The sequence below is a fragment of the Leuresthes tenuis genome, unplaced genomic scaffold (genome assembly GCF_036924035.1).
Source record: "Leuresthes tenuis unplaced genomic scaffold, fLeuTen1.0.hap1 SCAF_3, whole genome shotgun sequence".
Lineage (NCBI taxonomy): Eukaryota > Metazoa > Chordata > Actinopteri > Atheriniformes > Atherinopsidae > Leuresthes > Leuresthes tenuis.
The window spans coordinates 27,545,739-27,565,500 of record NW_027325357.1 but is presented as its reverse complement, the minus strand read 5'-3'; the positions used below and the strand labels follow the sequence as shown (position 1 = coordinate 27,565,500).

The window sequence follows — 19,762 nt, the reverse complement described above, 5'->3', positions numbered from 1 at the left end:
TGGGGCATTTGTTATCAGTAGCCGTAAACAAAAAGGTGGGAATGCACTTGCATGCTTTTAATTACATGTTCGATCGTTTACGTCTGCTGAGTCTGTTGTGTATGCTATACTATGTGTACACGAGATGCTACATGGAAGTGACTGGTAGAGGTTTTATGCAGATAACAAATATCCAACCACCTTCATTTAGTGACCTCAAATACCATCTACCGTCTGAGTTTGTTAGTGTGGCCTCTAGTGGAGTCCTCTGGACAAGAACAATTACGCCGACAATGCAAAAAGACAAGTGTGTTCTTGGCATAAGAGCCCTTACAGCTTCCAGTGAGCTGCGTTTGTCACCACACAATACCGAAGTCGGCTTCCGATTTACAGTCATCCCGATTTACAATGGGAAAATTCACTGCTTTTTTTTGGGATCAAGACCACCGTAGACCAAGTTCAGATGAAAATGGCTAGACTTGATTATCTTACTGACAGCATAAACTCTAAAACACAGTTTGTGATTTGTGAAACTTTGACTCTTACTTGTCAAAGTAGTCCAAATTAGGCCGTTCTACATAATGCGATTTTATCAACAGAACCGGTCTATAGTGCTGTACATGTGTTTCGTGAACTGTTGCATGTTTTTCTTTTGATGTTATCATTTTAAAGAGATAATTAAAACAACTGAATTACAGGGAGTGACTGTAACTGTCTGACTTTCCTGAGAAATCTCTGTCATGAGGTGAATGAAGCAAATGGAAGCACATTACTTGGGGTTGTGGGTTCAAGACCAGGAGGTGGCAAATGCACTCTAATTTTTCAGAGTAGCACACAGAGTGGGGACATAGTAAAAGCAATAAGGCAGATGGGAAAAGCAAAAACAACTGTCAAATAAGAAAGGTTGAAGGGGAAGTGATTGAGAAACTGCAGGATCAACACCAACACGAAGAACAAGAACAAGTTACTGGGAAATACAAAAATCAATACAGCAAAAGCAACTGAGAAACAGTAAAATAAAAAGCTATAATATCATAATAATATCTAATATCAAAAGCTTAATCAAAACAATAAAAACAGAAAAATAAAAAACAATGCAGTACAAAAAATAAGATTAAAACTACATGAATAAATCAGTTAGATTCCATCAAAAATGATAATACAAATATATTTCCAAATGTATCTATTTTTTCATGCATCTTTTTAATATTTCCACATTTTTTCACTTCTACATTTCATCTCTCATTAATTCCTTTTTCTAATTCCTCTGTCATTTTCCTAATTAATTTACAGATTTATCCTTTTTTGTGGCGCTCGTATCATTCCATCGAGTTGGTTCAGTCCAACTCATCAGAGCATGCTTTGGCTGTCCATCAAGTCTGCCCCAGCAAGTAAAACATTACTGACGTCACATGTACGAACCTGCTCGGCCAAGAATTCATTACTGCAAGTGTAAAATACGACTGCACTGTTGATCCATTAACTAAGTTTGTAAAGCTGCCCACTTGTTGTCATTAACTTGTTAGTTGGACAGCTTTCAGCTGTAGGAGAGATGCTGGTGAGGGAACCGCATCAGAATCAGCTGTTTTCAAGTATTATGTGGCCTCTGATGGGTCTGGCAGCTCTCATGTAATACAACTAACTTCATACATGATCGAACGCCACACATCCATTCTCTCAAGCAGTGGAAAACAAATCAATGAGTGTAACTGATAATGTTGCAGTCTCAGAAGGACAGAACAGGGCAGAGCAGGCAGCAGCATCTCAGGCTCTGTATGTTACATTCTGAGGTGCGCATCAATATAAGCCCTTCACTCATGTTAAAGGTGGTCAAAATGATGATAAACGTTGCATCTGCGTTAGATGGTGATGCTGCTCTTGCAGCAAAGCTTCCACAGGAGTCTCAATTAAATTGGTAGTATTTCTTTCCAACCAGAATTCGAATTATATACATTTAGTAAAAAACGTTTGTTTACAATTGCTCGACCTAACAGAGTAGTGAGAACGGCAACATTCAGTTCTGCTGTTGTTTAAATGGGTCACTTTAGACGTTTGAGCCGATAATTTCATGTTCTTGATTCATTCTTGGTATTCACTGCATCCTCAATCTAACCAATGAAGACAAGTGTTTGCTCTGGCATTTTAAACACAAACCAGTGCCCACAGAGGTGGCCACACGGTTTGTCAGCAGTCAGCAGTAGTGCTGATGGGTAAATTGCAGCCTGTCGAAGAAAATAAAGAAAACTAAAAAAGATTGTATTTGATTGCAACTCATGGAGCGCTGTGTTATTTGACATATCTGATGACAGCAGGTAACATACAGAGAAACATCCAGCTGAAGAAATTGCTGCTTTAGAGGTGTGCCTTTACACCAGTGTAAACAATGTCAAGTGATGATTTGACACGTATAACCAACACTGAAAATAGATCTGCCTATTTCTAACATTTCTTTCTGTGGCATATAAACAGCTTAAAAAGCAAAATCTCTCCAACTTTCATGAGTGCCCACGTAATATTTGGAAAACTCTCCAGACTCAGGTACTGTACACACCCCTCCGATCATCTCAAAGTGCTCCTGCCTGCTGAAATCAATGGCTTTGCCGTTGAAAAACCACTTGAAGATGGGGCTCAGGGAGGAGTCGCTGGACACCTCACAGGGCAGCACGATGCTCTGTCCCACGGTGGCATCTGAACTCAAAGGTGGAACCATGATCTTGGTTGGCTCTGTAGCGATACGGGAGATAAAAGAGGTTAATTTGTTACTGTATGTGAGACCGTATCCTCATAAAATCCAGCCAAATGAAGAAAGTAATAAAGCTTAATTTTCCCCTGAATAGTGAGACAGATTCTGGTCTATTAGAGTAATTAAGTGACCTTAAATAACTTCACTTAGGAAGCAAAAGCCTTCTATAACTCTGTGATGAATAATTAAACACTGCAGTCACAACTAGAAACAAATGAAACTCTCCCTATACACACTCACACTTGTGAACATATATGTATAAATAAAATCATCACTATTTAAAATCACAAATCTGAAAGTGCTACAGGAGCTCTTTTTAAATGAAATGAAAAGATTCTCCAGTGCTTTGCCTCACTCTGCTACATGAGCAATAACTCAAAGCTGACAAAACCATGGATGAGTTATACGTCTGTCAAAAGCCGGCGGGAACATAAAACCGCTTTATATTTCATTATCAATTTCATGCTTGAGGTAGTATTTTTTCCCTCTAACAAAAGTTTAAACCCTCGGTTTTAGGAGACCGTAAAAAAAAACCTTGGGCAAAAACAGAAATACCTTTCACCACCAGTATCCCTGCGCTGCTGGATGCCCCAAAATGGTTTCTGGCCACACACGTGTACCTGCCCTCGTCGGATTTGGAGATGTTGGTGATGCGCAGAGTCCCATCCTCCATGATAGTCTGCCTGAAGAGATTGACAACAGCTAAAATAAACAGCCTCTGTCTGTTGATTTGCCTAATTACTCAACTTATGATAACAAGTAAATAAACTACAACCCCAAGTAAGTGGGGTATTAGTGTAAGATGAGAGATTTTACTGTTTCATGACGGGGCAACAAAATGTAAGTGGTACGAAAGAGAAACAGCTCATGTAGCAGCTAATCAGGTTAACTGCTAACAGGTCAGTGACATGACTGGATATATGAAGAGAGCCTTAGAGAGGCAAAGGCTCTCAGAAGCAAAGATGTGCAGAGGTTCAACAGTCTGCAAAAAAAACAAATGTTCGTCAATGAAAAAGAGCCTTGGCACAAAAATCATGCCCGTGATCTTTGATTTAAAAACAGACATGATTCTGTCAAAGGAATCACTGCACTGGTCCAGGAACACTTCCAGAAATCATCGACTGTGAACACAGCTCACCGTAGCATCCGCAGATGCAGGTTAAAGCTTTAACTTGGACACAAGAAGCCACACGTGAACATGATCCAGAAATGAAAAAGGGTGGTTGGATTAATGGAAATTCCCTTTGGAAATCATGTCTTATAGAGGGACCACACGGCTTGTTATCAGTGCTCAGTGCATGCGACAAAGTTCCAGGGCTGCTGAGTAGCTAGAATCCTCTATCAGGCAAAAATAGGACGACATTCCTCTCCCAGCAACTCCAGCAAGGTCCAGCAACTGATCATCTCGGTTCCCAGACACTTACAGACTGTTGTCAAAAGAAGAAGGGATGCTCCACAGTGTTCTGTTGTAAATGTAATAATAGTTTATAAGACTAGCGAGTCATTGTTATCTAATTTTATTCATATTTACACAGCATCTCGACTCTGGAACTGGGCTTATAGTTCTTGGCTGTGACACTTTCTCATTTCTCGGGCTGTTTAAACTTTTTTTCCTATTTCCTTCCTTTTTTTGAATTAGGGCTTTAATAGCTCTAAAATATGTTCCAAAAAATCTATTTGCACGCTTCAGAAGATAACAATAGCCTTTGCCGAAGCAGAACAGATTTGGTGCAGGGTCAGCATAGTATTGACAGCACAATAGCTTAAATGCACATCGTAATTGGACACACAACAGGGCACCAGGTTAAGGGTGGGAGGGTGATAAGAGCAGAGCAGTGGTGGAAAGAGGCAGTTTGAAAAGGATCTTCACATGCAGTCTTATCGCGCTGCAACATGCAGAGACAGTATACACATTTCACAGAGGTAATACGTTGGAATTCCACATATAGACGAATCTTATTTGAATAAATGTATGGCTGGGAATTGGATGTGAGCAGTTGAGAAAGCTGGAATAACACAACAGTTACTCAGAGGATTCGTGGCCTCGTTGTGGCATGAACATAACAGCTGGTGGCTTATTTTCTTGAGCTACATTTAGTTTTTGTAATCATGATAGGGAAGAGGGAGGGGTGTTGGGCTTAATTTGGGTGCGAGGCAGCGGGATACTAGAATAAAATAAAAATAATTAACTGATAATATAGGATTAAAATAAAAAAAGAATCATGCATGATTCATCCATTGTGGTTTTTTTTAACTGTTCATCCACTTCTACATGCAGGCCTTTCAAATGTGGGGCTCCATGAGATTAGCAAATGCGACGAATCAACTTCCTCATCTTCATTAGTCACATTTCCACTCACAGCCAAAGCAAATCTGAAACAATCTTATGAAAAGCCACAAAACCGAAATGTGAATCGGACATTTTTTTTTCAATAATCTTGGCTGTGTAGTATTGCCAGAGGGTGGCAATATAGGCTTTGTCGCTAACTAACTACAGGAAGTAGTTTTCCTTACTTGAAATAAACGTCAGTGAAGAAAAAGACAACAAAAAAACAGCCGACACTGAATTTATTTAGCTGTTTTCACAGCTCCAGGAGTTCAATAACTGTAGTTACGTCAGGTTTGAATGATTCTGCCAACATGTTATGTATATATGTTTTGTATTTAGTTATATTTGGATGTTTGATCTTTCATTTTAAAGTATATTTGTTTTAAGTATCAGTGAAGGCAAAAATTAAGACACTAGTGCTATTTTAAGTCTTATTTTAGCACCAGTTTGGTGAAAAAAAACATGATCACATGATCAATAATCTACAGTGAAAACTCCAACAGAATCATACAATCACCTGGATCACGTATAAAGATAGAAATGAACTGGAATGAAAAAAAAAAAGATCTGAAAAATATCTGCTGAGCAGTGTTTACGGGTACCAATTTAAAGCTTAACAGCCTAAACAGCAGTCAAGCATAATGAAGCAAAAAAGTAGATGGGCAAAAAAAGGGCTCTGCTGCTTGTTACACTCACTTTCATGAGCTCATGGTAATTACTGAAAGCAATTCAGATGAGGGTATCCATGTTCTAAAAAGCTCCCTGTTCAAAGAGCCTTTAGTCACAAAATGAACCTTAAACATCTAACGGGAGTGGAGGCAGGATGATTTTAAAACCTGCAGTAGGTATTAGTGCTCCTTTGCTCATAATGCTTTGTAGTGTGGAATGCTATGTTGGCGCCTTGGTTCGAAACAGATACGTCTAAGAGCATGTAAACACACGCATTAATGAGGCCGATTACGCTCCCCTGTTGTGACCTTTAGACTCAGTAAATCAAACAGGAATGCTGTGAGCAGCCGGCTCGAAAATCAAACAATTTCATATCGGCTCCAAAGAATAAATATGTATTCACCCGGGCCAAGCCGAGGCCCAGAGAGCATGTCTGACACACGGTGCTTTGTGCTGATTTATTGACAAAAATATCAAACGCTGAGTGATGGAGGAGCACTGAGAACATGACCTGAGGGGCAATGAGGTGCAAAACAAATAGATACGTAAAGAACTATCTGCTTTGTGGACAAATTCCGTTCCAGGCTGTGCATTTCTATTCAAGTCCAAATGCGCTGTCTGTGTAATGCCTTGGTAATTCCCCCCCCGCCTTTTCTCAAAAGCAGCCCATGGAAAATGTGATAAATAATCAGTCCCACTGGCTGCATGCAGAGGCACGTCTGGTGGGTTACGAAAAGTGAGAATATGGCTGTACATATTGACCAGAGCCAGAGCCGAACAGCAGGAAAACACTTCATACGTCACCTGACACACACACACTGACCAGCATGCAATTCAACAACGGCACCACGAGCCTCTGGGCAGACTAACTCTTTTTTTTGGTGTCTGGAATGTGCTCCTTATTACGATTTTTTTGATTGTTTTTTCCTGATTGTTTGTCATTTTCTCAAATAAGACATTTGATTGCAAACAAGTTATTTGTTGTATCAAATAGTGGAAAACTCTTTCAAGGCAGTACGATTCATTTCTATTTAAATCCCAAACAACATGGCACAGTCAGATGTGCTACTATGAAACTACTAAGATGAGGGAAGTCGGTTTGGGACCGGGGGGGACTCACACCGCCCGTAGTTGAATAACCTTTGGCCAGATCAATCAATATGGTGACCCTCCAATCTGAAAATGGCAACTTCACCAGGTGAGCATATTATGAAAATGTAACTTACAACCTATAACATTTCACCTATAAACTGGAGCAACTTTAGGAAAACCTTTGCCCGTTTCCAGTTAAATCCACTTTGGATTCCGCCCAGTCGGCAAACAGACCCCTCTCGCATCGCTGAATTCCTTCAGGAGTCAGGGTCTTTTGGGGAAAGCATTAAATATTAATCACCCTGCCTGATAAGCCTTGTTAATGAAGAAAAAAGCTTCACAACACGGTTTGTTTATCAAGTGATCTGTGACGATCTCAACATAAGAAAGAAAGAAAATGGCTGCTTCACTATGACGATGACACAGGCAGCGTTTTCACCCAAAATGCATTTCAGAGTAAAGAGCAGCCTGAAGTCGCTATAAGAGTTGTAAAGTCGACACAGCGGCTGTTTTTTAATGCGCTTGAACTCGACAATGACATCACTACCCCACAGGAAGAGCATTAGAAGAAGCGTATTATACAAAATAGCTGCACTTTCACCTTATCTGCTCTCATTTAATGCAGCATTTGATACTTTGTCACCACTGCAACAGCTTCAGCATTGTAGGTTTTTAAAGATGCCAGTAGAGACGGACGTGCTTGCACACGCTCCTCCTCATTACATCAGACATCAGATGAGTGCCGAAACTATATCAGCACCTGGTGTGGCAGGTACTGTGACATCGATGCTAACTCTAAGAAAACAGTGAACACAAACATAGCATAAACTCTGCATTTGAAAAAAAAGTACACACTTAACTATTAGCACTATAAACTATTAGCACTATAATGAGGGCAGCTCCCCTTTGAACGAGGAGGCAGGGGAGAGCATTTGCTCTTTCACTAAATGCTCGCAGCTGAAGCAAAACCTCCTCTATGAATTCAAGCACAGTCCCGTCATAACTGACCCTGAAACCACAAGCCATCCAATGGTGCTGCGTCGCAGAAATAATATCTGTGCATTTGAGGAATTGGTTGTGCCAAACATAGGGCCTGCTCAGATGGCAGAATCATGGTCCTCAGGAAGAGCCTGAACCTAACGTAACCCTCAATATGCTCCTTGGTGTGTGACCGTATGTATGACAGACATATGAGCAAACTGCACTTCCAGAGAAGTTTTCTGTGGTTCGCACCTTTATTTAACAGACACATGTTCAAAGAAGTGGTTTCCATCGTGGTCACTGACCAACCGCACTGGATTTAGAAAATAGAAACGACTTCACAATTTGATGCCAACAACACACTCCAACAAAAGCTGTGAGAGAGGCAAAGTTAGACAGAGATTTAAAGAAAAAAAAACAAAAGCAGCCTCATTCTGAGAGATCCCACGACCAGGTGACGGTAGAAAAGGAGCTTAGCTTCTCCAAGCAGGGCTGGCTCATGGCTCATCACTTTGTGCCAAACTCAAATAATCAAGGAGTTCCGAAAATATTTCTCAAGGCAAGATTACAAAGAACTTTGGTCTTTCAACATCGACAGAGCCTAATATTGAGAAAAGATTCAGGGAGTCTGAGGAAAGTTCACCTCTGAGCCGCGGGAAGGCACTGCATTAGAACCCATCATGCCACTGGGATCAACATAACTACACGGGATCAGGAGTACCTCAGAAAAACATTTTCATTCAACACAGTCCACTGCTGCATCCAAGATCATAAACTGAAACTGCATGACAGAGGAAGAAGTATCAACTCTGCAGAAAAGCCGCAGAGTTCTCTGGACACAGGATGATGAAAGATCAGCCCGACTGGTGTCAGTGACAGGCGCAAGAGCCAGCATCTGTGATGGTATGGAGGTGCATCAGTGTCAGCTGCATGGGGGGCGTGCAAATACACGGGTGGAAGCACCTCTGAGTACCGCAGTATTGTGTACAGAACACACGAGGAAACATCTTTTAATGGTAAGAGAGCGGTTATTTCAGCAGGACACTGGCAGTTTTATTCTGCGTGATCGGGTGGAAAGGAGCTATATGTGCAGACCGTTTACCGTCTGGAGGTCAAATTTGCAGATGACCTCACATTAGTATCGGAGCAGTTCTGAAACGGTTTCACTGGCATGTTGAGTTACCCATTTTGAAATGGCTAACTGCGATAGAGTTCATTTACAGAGAGGCTACGTTGCTTTTCTTTCTTTTTATTTCCAAGCCTCGTCAAAGTGTTGGAAGTTGCTGAAGCTGCAGTCTGACAGGAACAAGGAGGCGAAAGTCGGGATGAAAACTGAACCTGTTATATAAGTTAATTATGCTGCTTCAGACTGAAAGGCTTCTTTACACAAAAGACATGCTTTGCACTGCATGTCTGCTGGTGTGGGGCTATGATGAACAATGTTATAAAGGGAAAATGCCAAGAAGTCTAAAGTGGCCCTTTAGCTTAGATTAAGTCAAAATAATGATTCAGCCAGTTGGACCTGTAGAGCCTCTGAATGGAGCAGTGCTAATGAGGGCCAGACTTTCTCTCAGCAGATTCATACTGACTGTTGAAGGGGACATCAAAAATGAAAATATGCATCTCAGAGCATGTAGTTGGATGACGACCAGTGAAAAAATTCTGACTCGAGACAACTGTGTTATTTTGTTTGGGGCAGCCTTGGTCTAAAAATATGCCTTTAAGTGTGCTGTGCAGCGTTCCATCACAGTAGCAGATGAGAGTAACATTATCCAACCTTCCCATCTTTATCTCCACCCACAACTTCAAATCCTCAAAAGCTCCTGTTTTCTTGCCTTTTGGATTCACTGCAATTCATATAGTTCACTTAACCTCAGAAAAAGACGGGCTAATAAAGCTCTACTGGTAGTTTGCTTAATGTTTGATGTCCAGACGCAGAAATCCAAGCACTAGTTGGCGTTTACCGCTGTTTCTTTTTTTCATTGTCAGAAACTGAAAATTCTGGAACCCATTAGTCATTAAACACAACTCCGCCCTTCTACACCATATCCGCCGGAGCGGTGGAGTTGAGTGGCTCTCTGCGCCCTCTAAAACTGGCTGTTATGAACATAGGTGCACAGACGGGTGCTCTTGTACTGTGTCATGTCATAAGACTTCAGGAAATTCTATTAACCTGTGAAAAAAAGCATCATATATCTCCTTTAATGAAATGTGCCTGAGCTCTGTTGGTAGTTGGGTGTATTACTGTCTGCTAAGGCTCCCTGCAGCATAAAGAAAATGCTTCTTGCAGCTCATAGATGTTGCCTCAGACTTTAAATTGTAACAGCTTGCTGCCCTTCATGTCGCCTGAATTAAAAAGTTTCATTGGAGGATATAGTCAGAATATTTTTCTCTGTGGTTTGCACACAGAGAGCATCACTACCTGGTAGCTGTGAATCTGCTTTGAAGATTCAAAGTTCTAAATGAAATCCTGTTATTTATCTTCTGCATTGGACAGCTGATAAGATTCCAGAATCATACAGTTGTCCTATTCTTAAATGAAAACTTCTCTTCAACTGGCATCTAATGTGTACACAGTTTAGGTTGCTGACAAAGCGCCTATAAGGGAAAAAAAAAACAGTTTTTGACCAAAACAGCCTTTTTAAAGCAAGACTGTGAAGAGGCATAAATAGCATAAATAACAATGAGTGCCATCGGTGTGTTGCGCTTTCAGCACCCTACCTCTCGCTGCTCTTGAGGGGCTCGCCGCCTCTCCACCAGGAGACTGAGGCCCTGGGGGAAGCACTGGGGCGACATTCTAACACCACCTCTCCCCCCCTCTGGATCACTGTGGACTTCTTCACGGGCCGCTGGGTAAAGTCAGGCGGCGAGGCTGAGGAAGAGACCCGTGTTGAGGCCATTTGTCTCGCTTTGTGGAGGCACAACAGCTGTGCGCCAGTCAAAATGTCAAGTGCACCACCAGCAATTACAGAAATTAGATTTAACCACCAGATGGGCGTATTGTTTGAAGTAATTATGGAAAGGACAAAAAAAGTTCATTGGCTGGTTAAGCCTGTATTTGAGTACTCGTTTACAATAAGATAGGAGGCAGTGTTATTCTGCTATCAGCCCAATGTACAGACAACGCATCACTGACTCTGCCTACAGTTTAGAACTTACCTACAACCTTGAGCTCAGCGCTGGCATAGACAGATCCAAATTCATTTTCTGCCACACACTGATACATCCCTGAGTCTGATAAACTAATCTTGGATATGGTCAGTCTGCCGGCTTCGACGTGGACCCTCCCCTGAAAATCAAACACAAGGAGATTTTTATGCTATATATTTGATATATAAAGCATTCACACTCCAGATACTTCCGGTGCCTTACCGTTGCTGTCAGTGGCTGACCGTTCTTGAGCCATCTGTACGTAGGCCGAGGCTTACCGATGGCTTTACATTCCCACTGCAGGTTAGCATCAATTGCCATATGGGCATCTTTCAGTGTTTGAGCCCAGTGCAGATGCTCAACATCTGCAGAGAAGACAGATAAACATGAATCATTTTGGAGAAAAGTGGCATTGAAATCTGTACATTTGAACATAGAATGTGTCAAATGTTGTAAATAAAATATTTTACGATGTCATGAAAAACGTTGGCTCATCTTGAATTTGATGGCAGCGACGTGTCTCACAGAGGTTGGGATAGAGAAACAAAAGGCTGGAAGAGGAAGCAGCTGGAGGAGCGAGTTGCAACTGTTTCGGTTAACTGACAGCAGCTCAGTGACATGCCTGGGTTACTATTCAGCATTACTTCACCACATTTATCTACAGATTTCATTGCTGGATACATTACATCACAAGTCTGACAAGACTTATGAGAATATGGAATACTGTGTAATACTTTGGATGAAAACGTATGTAGAAGTTGTGTTGAAATGCTTGATTGAGTTCAATCCAAAACCTAATTCATGTTGAAACACTTGAGACACTTATTTTGTGCAAGAAAAGAAAAAATCAGTTTGTGCCCAATGAAAGCACTGCAATGGTGCAAGAACAATGAAGGAGAAACGCACACAGGAAGGTAAAGACAGAGACTGGGAACTGTGAAAGGAGAACATGGAAATGAATGGGCTTGGAGAATTAAACTGGGGAATTAAAATACAAGGGAACTCAGAGAGAAATAAACTAATCTCCAAATAGAAGAAATGTACAGCGACTTAACTAAAAATACATTGCAAAATGGCAATAAAATGTCTAAATAGATGCATTTAGGGAAATAAATAGAGAGAAAATGCAATTAAAAAAATAAATGGACAGAGAAATTCGGGGATCAATGATCAAATGTATAAATGAATGAATAATAAATCATTAAATCAATCAAGAAAATAGCAAATGAACTGGCAAAGTAAATAAATAGGGTTACTAACACAAAGGTAAGTGAATAATGATCAGTTTAGTCACATTCGATACGTTTCTTATTGCATGGATTTTTTTAACACTACTTTCGTCTCATTTATTGGCACGCTAACTTATGGAGTGGTTTACATGTTTTTGTTACATATTTATTTCAGATCATGGCAGTTCTGCGCTGCGGTGCATTTGAAAGCATTTTTAGGCTTCTGCTTTGCCCCAATAGAATCCTGATTGTATAAATGATCTACCAAGATCATCCTCGTTGAAGTTGGAAGCCTTTCGTGACTTTGGCTTTATTTACTCACTTTATTCACTTACAGAAAGTTAACATTCTGTCATTTCTAACGTTGTTTTCTCCTACTGATAGACGTCCGTTAGCTGTGGTGCTGTAGCGGCTGCCTGACTTGACTGCGATGACATGAGCAGGAGCAAGCCTGACCACTTCTCCAGGCAAGGTTTGTCCTAAAATTTACAAGCTAGAGAGTTGGTTAGCTCCAAATCTGCAAAAGTCACTTACTGGTGCCTGGAAAGTTGCCAAATCAACTGGCAAACCCACAAAGTTGGCAACACTGTACCACACTGCAGATATCAGGCTATTCAGCATCATCAGAGGACTTGGAACACAATGAAGTGTGCTGATTTTCTTCGACTGGGTCGATAATATCCCATTTCATTCAATCTTAAAAGTACATGTGTTTATATATGTGCATTTGCGTACATATGATCAATTGAACCTCCTTTTGATTGGCACATTGACGTGACACAGTTGGAGCAAAATCGAGCGATCGAGCCTGCATTCTGTTCCCTGATTCCTCCTCACACGAGATTTGCTCTAAATGAGTTTGAATCGCTTATGAGTTTTTAAAAATCTGTCACTTGATGAGGATCCAGACACAGAATACGCCTGACTGTCGTCTGAATGAGGCCTTCTGGTTAATTAAACCTTGAGACAGTTACTCTGAACCACAGAAGTGGAACAAACTGAAGGAGATGAGAGATTGACAACCTTTAAATCCACATTAAAAATGTCCATGCTCTTAAGTATTTCCATCAAGGATGTGAATTTCAGTTTGCGTCCTTTTCTTCTCTTTTTGAATTTTGTATTTTAATGTTTTAATGTCGCTCACTCAGTAAAAAAATGAATCCCATCTCCTTCAGGCTGCATTCCGCAAAGCACCTTGGATGGCAATTATGTACCGAAAGCTTTTTGTCAACAATCATTCATGGCTAAATGTTTTTCATTACTGAGCTCAAAACTTGACGCCTTAAAATCCAAACAGCAGGTGCGTGAAGTCTGACACTGATGTTCCTGTGCTCCAGGAACAGGTGAGACACTGACTCACGCCTCTGCTTGTGGCAGCTGTGAATATTCACTCAGGATGGCACTTTCCTAAAACATTCAAACGACTCTTCCAATCTTTCCGTTTGACAGCAAGTTCCTTTTGATTGTACGGGGGTGGCTGAATTATCTCGACACCGCAGTAATCTAATTTTTCTACTTTTCGGCGTGCCTTCAAAGGAACATGTTGTATACTGGGGGAGATTTTGAATGTCTTGATCACAAAAACATAACAAGCTAAATTAAGTCCAAATTATCCTGCAGATTTTCCTCGTGTTAAAAAGCCATTTCACGCCCAGGAAGGTATTACTTCTGATTATACTTCTATATCTTATTGCAAAGCTGGATAATAGTTACCACTGAGAAAAGAAAAGAAAGGTTAGTATTCACCTCCACTGAGTAGAACGTGATACAAATAAAAAGCTTTCTTACTCTGGAATATGAGCTGCCCTCTCGCGACATTTCTTCCTCTGCTGTTTTCCGCATCGCACTCGTACACACCAGCATCCTCTGGGCGAAAGTATGGAATTTCCAGAACCCCAGCGGAGTGGTTGATTTTGATCTTGCCAGGCAGAGGATTTCCATCAGCTCTTCTCCATGAGATGGAAGGCACAGGACTGCAGAAGTAACACACGGAAGGTCACACTGACCACGGAGGCTGCTTCATAAATGCAACAATGAACCGTGTTGTCTGACACTTACTTTCCTAAAGCAAAGCATTCCAGCTTCACTGACGATCCTTTGGAGACGGGCAGTTTGTCAGGAAACTGAACCTCGATCTTCGGCTCATATTCACCCATCACTACTGCGCGAGGGACAAAAGCAAGTCACGCAAGTTCAAAGCATGCAGATGGTGTAACTCACACGGATGACACTGGCAGGGATGGATGACCTTGTCTTACATGTATGCTTTAGTGCAAAACTGAAGTGCTACACAAAAAAGTCCGGATGGGGGCTTGTACGGGTGTCAATCTTCTGTCTGTGTGTGAGCCAGCATGCATTCAGTTTCTGTAAATATGTGCCTCCATGCAGATACAGAGGTTTTCTGGCATACATAACCCTGTGCAGTTCAGAGGCTTCCGGATGTGAAAAAAAAGTAGAAGCAGAAAACAGTGTCACAGTGGAGACAAACAATTTATCTCCCCTGGCTCACCCTCCCTACGAATGTGCGTGTCAGTTCAGTGCACAAAACAATCACAAGTTGGACTGGGTCCGCTTACCGTCCCGCCGCACCACCACAGGGGTCGGAGAGCTGAACACCGTGGCGTTGGTCATCATGTTCCTCACTGCACACGTATAATTCCCCGCGTCTGAGGCTTCAACTTTGGCTATGTACAAGTTGCCCGTCCTCTGAGAGACGAAGCGACGGGCGTCCTGCTGCAGGAAGCCGCGCTGTCCGTTGAAAACCCATGAATATTTGATCTCTGTGAAAAAAAGGGAGGCAAAACAAAAATACAGGTCACAAATTGTGGATCGTGACACATAAAAAAGAAAAATGGCAGGGGAGCGAGACCTCACATATGTGTACGAGAAAAGATCACAGCTTATACAGCTGAGGGGATTTTATTTCTCTGCCAAAAGCGAGAGATGAGATGACACAGAAAGCACAAGGCGGGTGGTATCCAATAGTTTTCTTTTCTTCCTGTCATCACTACCACACGAGGCACAAAGGCATATAACACAAGTTAAAAGCATAAAACAGGAGCTTGCAGACGAGGTAACTCACACAGATGTCAGTGGCAGGAATACAACTGTGTTAGCGGTCGGCTGCTGATCCTCTGCTGACATTTACGGGCTCGATGGAATGACAATCAGCCCGAAGCAGGGGCACGGTGTAAAATTAGGGTGAACTCCTTACAAAAAGGAGGCAGTCAAGTATTTCAGGTTTGATGCCAAAAAGTAAGAGAAGTCATGACATTTCTTTTTTTAAAAGCTGGAAAATAAATGCAAAAGTTTGCCTGACAAACGGAACAGGTTGACCGAAGACGGTGGTGATAAACCAGTGTTAGCCGGGTCAAATATCAATATCACGGTGGTAAAACACAACGATGGGCTCAGCTTATAAAATCATTGTTTGATATTCAGGGCTTTGCACATTTTTTACAGTTCCTCATTTAGAGTGTAATTCAATCAACAGAAGACAGAGAGACATGTATTCATCGACTGTTTTTCTTCCAGTTTTCTGTTGATCTTGCGGTAATACCGTAATCCGGAATGCTTTTGGCCACGAGAAATTGAAAATGTTTTGAACACGTATCGAAAATCTCATGACGTGACAGCTCTAAACTGAACTTACAACAAGCTGTGATGGAATTGCTAACATGGAGACAGTGGACTGAAGCACGGAAACTGATGAATTGTAATACAGTTTGAGGCCACACTGTTGTACTGGCTGATTATCTGGAACGTGAGGACAGCAAATCGATATTGTGTCAAAAAAAAATGAAGAACCTTCACAAACGTAACACTACCTTGTGTTTTATTGCAGTAACATGTGAGCCACACCCACAAACTATCCATCCAGCCATTTTCTATATCTGCTTGATCCAATTTTAGGGTCACGGGGGGGTTGGAGCCTATCCCAGCGGTCATCGGGCGAGAGGGACATTTTAGAATCACCAATCAACCTAACATGCATGATTTTGGGCGGTGGAAGGAAGCCAGAGTACCCGGAGAGAACCCACGCAAAAACGAGGAGAACCAGAAACCCTCTTGCTGTGAGAAAACGGTGCTAACCACCACACCGCCAGCCACAAACAACTCCTTTCTTTCAGTGACATCCTGACTTTAAAGCTTGGTGACCTGATATCGCATCCTTAATAACACCCATTGTCTTTGTGCTCAGGATGCTTTGTTTTGAGAACATTTTGGTTTGAAGCCAAACAAGAAAAAAGCTTGTTAATATGAACAATTTAATTACACTCTAGACCACTGTGCCACATATCTAACCTTAAAATAGACTTAGACTTAGACTTAAAATAGACTTATTCACTTATATCACCTATTATTTATACACTGAGTCTCAAATCTCAAGGACAGAAAATTGTGTCGCTTTTTGAAAGGTGCTATTATATCATTACATCAGTCACAAAAACAGGTCTTAAAACAGCTGTCATTTTTTGGGGGGGATTTTTCGTTATGTAACAAAGGAAGCTGCTGTGATTGCCATTCATGGTGGACGAGCATTCAGCTTTTTCATTCTGGTTAAGCAAGACATACCTCAAAAGAGAATAAAACTGCTTTCACTTATGGGAAATCTTTTCTGTGATCAAGTGGGGAAGAAATTATGGCATCACTCTTATCTTTGGGCCCTGCAACAAATTTTTTGCACGGGTCTAAAAATGCAGACGAATCTGCAGCCAAAAAGCGAGCGCTCGCAGAGCTTATCGAGCTGATTGACAGGAAACACGGCCCCACCGAGAGAGCTGTCAGCGGAAACAGTGGAGACGAGTTTAAAAGCTCCTTCGACTCAGTGTGGCAAAAAAAAGTTGGAGCAAGTACAAACAAAATGGGAGGGTTGTCAAAGGAAAGCACACGGGTCAACCGAGGAATTCAGAGCAATATGCCCGAATACAGAAAAAGGTACAACGAAAAGAAATGAAAGACTAACGGGGAGAAACGGGCGTCAATGAGCGGGACTGAACTGTAAGAAACTGTCTGAAAAAAAAAAATAGGGATTTCCATCCACAAAAGCCACATATAAACCATCACTAACCACCTGAAGAGAAGAAAACAAGGTTAAAGTAGGCTGAAGGGAAGCAGTTGTAGACTGTGGAGGGATGGATGGAGGTGACGTGAAGAAGAAAACCTGCTATAAACGATACCACTGTTTAATATTGCATTGATGATATGACTTACAAACAAATATTTAATCATAAAGTACAAATTTAGTATATTAATGACAGTTGATTTCATTAATGCACCTGTGTACTATTTCCAGGTAAAATGTCCTGAGGATAATGTTATTGGCCATGTTGATATTGCAAAAAAACCCTTTTTAGTGATGAGTCAGTGTGATGATGGCAGGACCAGAGGAGAAGGCAGTCATTACCACTACAGTAAAGGCACAGGTGGCCACCGAGCTAAGAGTTTCCCTTCAGGAAAGACACATGAACTCGATGACATGAATCAGTCTGGATCTCAGTCTGATCTGACACTTTATGGTGGAAATGAAAAAAAGCCTGATCTGTTAACTGCTGCACAAGGAAGCCGGAACCAGATTGATGAAGGAAATCATTTTTCATGAGTGAAGTTCTGAAAGATCTCAAGCTGTTATAAAAGCCATGAATGGCGCAAAAAGAAAGTCCTAATTAGGATTTTTTTGGGTTTATGATCATGTCATTTTTCCTCATGATTGAGTGATTCATCATTTTTTTCCCCTCTACTTCAACTGAGGAAAAAAAGCTGTGGAGTTCAACAAGCTTACTGCATTTTTTTAAAATTCATGTTTGAAAGGCAGAATATTTTGCTGTTGAACAAAATAATTTTTGCTCGTATAAAAAAGTTAAGCAGTTCTTTATTCATCTTTTTTTTTGACAGTGTTGAAGTCGGCTGAATCTACAACCTGGAAATTCTTCCCACTTTCCCTTTATAATCCCCGGTCTTACTGACTTTACTGTGGCCTGTTTTATATATTTAACAGTAAATGATGATTGTAGACTTCCTCCCTTTTATCACACAGATTAATAAGGGCACATGTCAAAATGAAGAATGGAAAGGAAGGATGAGAATATCGGAGCAGGGGTGTAAAAAACTCACATTCAGAGGGGAGAAAGACAGAGAGGGAGACGAGTCTGCAGGGGCTGCTATCAGTGCTGCTATCAGTGCAGCCCCCCCCTTATTCTGCAGTCAGCCCTTTGGACTGGGCAGGCGCTAAAAAGTTCCACTCCCTTCCTTAAGGGAAAAGTGTGAATTAAAATCATTACAAGAAAAGAAAGTCAGGGCAGGAAGTCAGACATTTCATGATTAGGGACTATCAGAGACGGGGGCTGCTTAAGAGCTGCAGTCTCACAGCAACAGAGGACTCGCAGGCACATAATCCCACGTCCTCTGACAGAGTTTAACTCTCACAGCGGCTCCTCTTAGGCCACTTACGTATTGATTGCTCAGAAAAGGTTCAGATGATTCCTCTCTCAATAAGGTGCGTCGTTAATTTCCTCAAGTGTTGCACCAACAAGCACTAAAGGAACTTTGACATCACACAAACCTCGCTGCCGTAAGAAAAACACTATTTTGTGTCATTTTCAATTTTAAAAACACCTCCAGCCAGACTTATCATGCTGTGCAAATCCCATCAAATGTGTGACTATGCTCTGTTTAAAGGGGGGGGATAAAGAGATGGAAGTATTTAAAGGGCAGCAGGGGGAGGTTTGCAGGGCAAATTGCTAAAGTGTGGAATCCCACATGGTCCTCAGGTTTCGGCTGGAAACAGAGAGTGGAGAAAGGCTGGTACGCTGGCGTGAAATTGCACTGGTGGGCACTGAAAAGCTGCAGGAGTCCGACCACTTTGAGGGCCTGCTAATCAGCAGTGCACAGACACATGAGCCGACTCACAGCTGTGCCACAGGATAAACGCTCCCTCTGCCACAGCAGCCACCAGCAGCCTTTACTACCCAACAGATAACCTGTCCACAACCAGAGAAATAATATCTATGACAGGTGGAGGAGGTGGCCACTATAGACTATAGATGACAGCATGGTCACAGATCATATGGGCAAGAAAAGTGAGCTCAAGGTTAAGAAGAGTGAGGCTGTGAACTATAGATGAAGGCAGGGGTCTGGGCAGGTGGAGCAGTGGCTGATCATAAAATCCCCGTCTGACAGATAAAGAGAAGTGAGAGTGTGTGAGAGTTCGAAAGAACGGCGGCTGCAAAAGGAGGTGGTGGAGTATAAAAACAAAAGTGTCACAGTGGTGTTACAGGGAGATAATAAGCAGCAGAGTGAGGAACAATAAAAACTGCTGAGGCAAGCAGGAGCGTGATACTACAGCAGACAATGGCGAAGAGTTACGGTTGGAGCGCCATACCTCCGTGATGGGGCGGGGGGCCGCACAGCAGAACCACGGCTTGGCCCTCCCTCACCGACACCGTCTGTCTTGGCTTCCTGCTGAAGTTCTGCAGAACTGTTGAACGTAACAGAAACCACCAACTTGTCAGGGTTCCACAGCTGGAGAAAGTTTAACCTGAAATGTGGTTTCTAACATAAAGTCAGGTGAAAAAAAACAACCTCGTATTC

At 41.8% G+C, this 19,762-nt stretch overlaps 1 protein-coding gene across 1 annotated transcript in view; it reads right to left on the bottom strand.

Moving 5' to 3' along the window:
- The window catches only part of LOC140304046 (contactin-4), a 55,883-nt gene that overhangs the window by 27,064 nt on the left and 9,057 nt on the right, over positions 1-19,762 (bottom strand). Inside the window, exons 4-12 of the mRNA XM_072383060.1 lie at positions 19,554-19,649; positions 14,749-14,952; positions 14,231-14,333; positions 13,961-14,145; positions 11,166-11,308; positions 10,953-11,082; positions 10,515-10,665; positions 3,278-3,405; positions 2,531-2,703 (exon numbers count right to left, since the gene is read on the bottom strand). Of these exons, the coding sequence (XP_072239161.1) occupies positions 2,531-2,703; positions 3,278-3,405; positions 10,515-10,665; positions 10,953-11,082; positions 11,166-11,308; positions 13,961-14,145; positions 14,231-14,333; positions 14,749-14,952; positions 19,554-19,649 (1,313 nt within the window). The remainder of the gene's footprint in view (positions 1-2,530; positions 2,704-3,277; positions 3,406-10,514; positions 10,666-10,952; positions 11,083-11,165; positions 11,309-13,960; positions 14,146-14,230; positions 14,334-14,748; positions 14,953-19,553; positions 19,650-19,762) is intronic.